The sequence below is a fragment of the Pagrus major genome, chromosome 6 (genome assembly GCF_040436345.1).
Source record: "Pagrus major chromosome 6, Pma_NU_1.0".
NCBI classification, from domain to species: domain Eukaryota; kingdom Metazoa; phylum Chordata; class Actinopteri; order Spariformes; family Sparidae; genus Pagrus; species Pagrus major.
In genome coordinates, this window is record NC_133220.1 from 9,065,777 (window position 1) to 9,069,629 (window position 3,853).

Sequence of the window (3,853 nt, forward strand, 5' to 3'; positions counted from 1 at the left end):
CAGACGGTTATCTGTATTATTCACGGCTCCATGTGTTTATAATACCAAGTGACTGCCTGCCATTTCGTTGTTGGACAGCAATCTTGAGCTTCTCTTTAGAGAGAGCAATTTAAGCATCTGCTCTGGCACGGAGAAGGACCTTTGATCTGTGGCATGGCTGTGCAAACAGATGTATCCTGGTTATTAAGTATTTGATAAATGTCACCTATCATCATTCCCCACCCCTTATTCAAACCATGTTTTCCTCCCGCAGCTCCAGCCATGTGTCTGAGCAAGTTAAGGGGTGTGATCTATCATAATATTTCACGGAGATTTTCAGAAATTGGCATTAAAGAGCGTGACCTGAACCACTCCTTTTCACATAAACACAGAGTGAAAGCTGCAACAACAACAAGATGGCTCAAATAAAGTTTGGATTAGAGTTTATTCAGAAAGGTTCTTTGAAGACATTAGATTAAAAAGTTGTGTGAGTCAGACTGTTGCATAAGCAAATATTGATCTATGTGGTATTTACATATTCTGTGTATGGTTTCTGAAGCTGCATCTGACACGACACAGGTGGTGCATGACCAGTGCTCCGCCTCTACAGAGCCAGGGATGCAAATAGCATCTCTACAGGTATCACTTTCCACTTGATCCTTTGGGCAACAGACGCAGTCATCAGATCACAGCAGCTCTTTAACAATGAAAGCCAGACAGCATGCTACCGTCAGCTGAGACGCATCGACAGTAACATTCAATAGGATCAGTCAACCAGTCGTCCCCGCCATCGCTGCTACAGCTATGCCCATCGCAGAGCTTTTGGGAGTCCAGTTCGACATGCAGCTGCTGTTGAAACTGAGCCTCTCTGTGGCTGCGGTGCTGCTGGTGTCTTGGGCCTACAGGTTTTACAGCTCCAGGGATGCGAAGAAAATTCAGGTCTGTGTCAAAGACAACAAAGAACCAGAAAATGCCACCTGCCAAAACTGCAAGACGACTCTCCGATGTCAGAACTCACCAAAGCACGACACGGCTGTTGAGGCCAAGCAACCAGGACCCTCGCACACAGACTCAGCCACTGACGACCAGACATCTGACAACATCAAGGAAACGCCACTCCAGGCTGAAAAGAATGAGGATGCGTGCGGCGACCAAGTTATCAGCGTGGAAGGAGAGATCCTCACTCATCAGAAGCCGGCACAGGTTGCCACCAGTAATATTTCATTTGGATCTGCTTTGAACCTTCCTCATCCAACAGAGAGTGGGATGGCCAGTACAACGGGGCGCCGCTCCCCTTGCTTTTTGCAGAAGCTGGAGGGCAGTGTGGGTGTGGGCAGGGAGTTAAGGCAGGACTTTGAACGCCAGGGGGCTTACTCCAGCTTCCTCTCCAAGGCGGAGATCAAAGTGGAGGATGCGAACGTGGTGCTGGAAGGAACAGGAGACCAGATTGTGCGCGGCAAGATATATGATTATTTTGTGGAATCTTCCTCTCACTCGATTACAGACTCAAATACTATGCTGGGTCAGTTTGAGAGAAACTCTGAGTCTAACCCAGGGGAGTTTGGAAGTCGTGGCAGCAGCCTCACAGAATCTCCTACTTCTCTGAGCCCCATCATTATGCGTGATCTGGTTTTACCACAAAGCACTGCTGAGGATTCATCCACGCTGGGAAGCCTCAAGCCGAGGCACCCCGCAAGGCCGGCACTCCTACGCAAGGAGAGCTATCTGTCTGCAGCTGAGCAGTCTGAGCTCTCCATCCCCTCTCTAACATCAAGAGCCTCAACTCAAATGACTCACACTGTGGTCTCAACCAACGATGAGTCCATCTCTGTTCACACTATGATCTTTAGCTCGACAGACAGCAATGATCTTAATGTGAGGGAGGGGGCAGATCTAGCAGGGGCTCCATTTCTACACCTTCCAGCAAAACCTCTTGACAGCGCAGATTTTGAAAAGTTGAGGAGTCAACTTGATCTGGGTAACTGTGTGGAGACACTGTACTTGGCTAAGAAACACGGACAGACCTCTGTGCAGCAAGCAGCTCTGGGAGTCATGTCAGACAACTACCTACAGGTTCTCAGGGAGCCCAACCTTTATGGGCGGCTGATGGCTGGGGAGCGGGAACGAATCCAGAAGCAGAGAATGAGAGGAAGAAGGTTTGTCATGGTGGCAGACATGGACCCTCAGGACTGGGCGAGAAGCACAGCAGGACAGACAGCAGAGACAGAGCAGAGGAGGACATCCAGTGCAGTGTACTATTATGATGACTACAAAGACGTCTGGCATACACTCTGCCTCATCCCACAGGAGGTCATCTCCAAAGCCTGTGCCATGTGCACAATGGATAACTACTTATTTGTGGCAGTGGGCTGCCAAGGCACAGACAGAGAAATGACACCCTCAAAGCGAGTGTTTTGCTACAATCCTTTGACATCCATTTGGAAGGAGATCAGTCCCATGAATGAAGCCAGACCACGCTGCAAACTGGCAGCTCTGGAGGGCTTCATCTACGCCATCGGAGGGGAGTGCCTTTCCTCAGTGGAGCGCTATGACCCACGATTGGACAGATGGACATTTGTGGCTCCACTGCCTAATGATACATTTGCTGTGGCGCATCACGTCACAGTGTGCAACGGAGAGCTTTTTGTTTCTGGGGGAACGCTCCGATACATGCTTCTGCGCTACAGCCCCAAAACCAACACCTGGAGGCCAAGTCTGTTAGTCAGCAGCAAAGACAGAACTGCAGATATGGTCGCTGTGGGGAGATTTCTGTATCGGTTTGATACTAACCCGCTGCTGGGTGTCAGCGTGTACCGCTACCACACAGTGGCTCGACTGTGGTACGAGTGCAGCTCCAAACGGCTTCAGCGCTGCCCGGCCTTCCAGTGTGTCACGATGGATGACATGATCTTTTGTGTCAGCCGGCAGTTCACCATGAGGTTTGAGGCTGATGAGATCTCTCCTGCTTTTATAGATGAGAATTTGAGTGTCCTCTCCGCAGCAAAGGGCATACTTTTCCCCTTTGTCCTCTCACTCCCTGATAAGAAGCCCCGGCAGACCAGCGTTTAACGAGAACTCAGTTTTTCATTGATGATGAGATTAGGTGGTGATGGACTTTCCCTACAAGTTTCTTGTTGACTGAGTGGGTTTTATGCTCAACCCAAAATGTTACTGAAAAACTGTAACCACGGTGTTGTCATTTCTTTGAAGTGTTACCAAGATCACCTTTCCACCAAGCTTCTGTTTCTTTATTTGGTTGCATTGGGTATTACACAAAGAAATGTGTGTTTCTTATGTCTCGGCTCCTGGCAGTAGATGTGAAGTATGACACTCTCAATGGTAGTCAAGCTATTGTTTGCTTAGATTTACGCAGGATGTGCTGCCATGTAAATTGTTTGCTTCTTGATTTGCCACTCCTTCCTGCCATTTACTCAGTTTTATATCATCCCAGATGCTTAACCTCTTTCGCTATAAAGATAATTCATAAATAAGACTAGAAGTAAATGAGTTCATTCAGCTCTAACGTATTACTGAGATTGGGCAATATAGTGCTAATGTATCACTGCTGCGCTGTGTAGGGCACAAGTATAACTTACACAGTGGCCTGGATACAATGCAATTATCTACAGTTGCTCTTTAAGTATGACAGGGTATAAATGGGTTTGTCTTACATTATAAATAGGTGTGCTTGTAAAAGCGTTCGTCATTACTTTTGAAACTCTTCCAACACTCAGACTTGCAGTTATTTTTATAATTTGAGCCTTTCTCCTTTGGTGGCCATCTGTTTTCATCTTGACTGAGCTGATTCTTTTTCATTTTGACATCTGAGTCTCTTTGTTTTGTCATCTATTGCTTCATAAACATCAAAGAAAAA

At 47.3% G+C, this 3,853-nt stretch overlaps 1 protein-coding gene across 1 annotated transcript; it reads left to right on the forward strand.

Annotated features, from left to right (window-relative positions):
* The first annotated feature begins 783 nt into the window (after positions 1-783).
* klhdc7a (kelch domain containing 7A) lies at positions 784-3,048 on the forward strand. Its single transcript, XM_073467489.1, has one exon. It carries the CDS (start codon positions 784-786, stop codon positions 3,046-3,048), a length of 2,265 nt encoding a protein of 754 aa, XP_073323590.1.
* Positions 3,049-3,853: the final 805 nt, after the last annotated feature.

Excerpts from the sequence above, each read along its gene's own strand:
- klhdc7a (XM_073467489.1), top strand. The coding sequence starts at position 784 with ATGCCCATCGCAGAGCTTTTGGGAGTCCAGTTCGACATGCAGCTGCTG.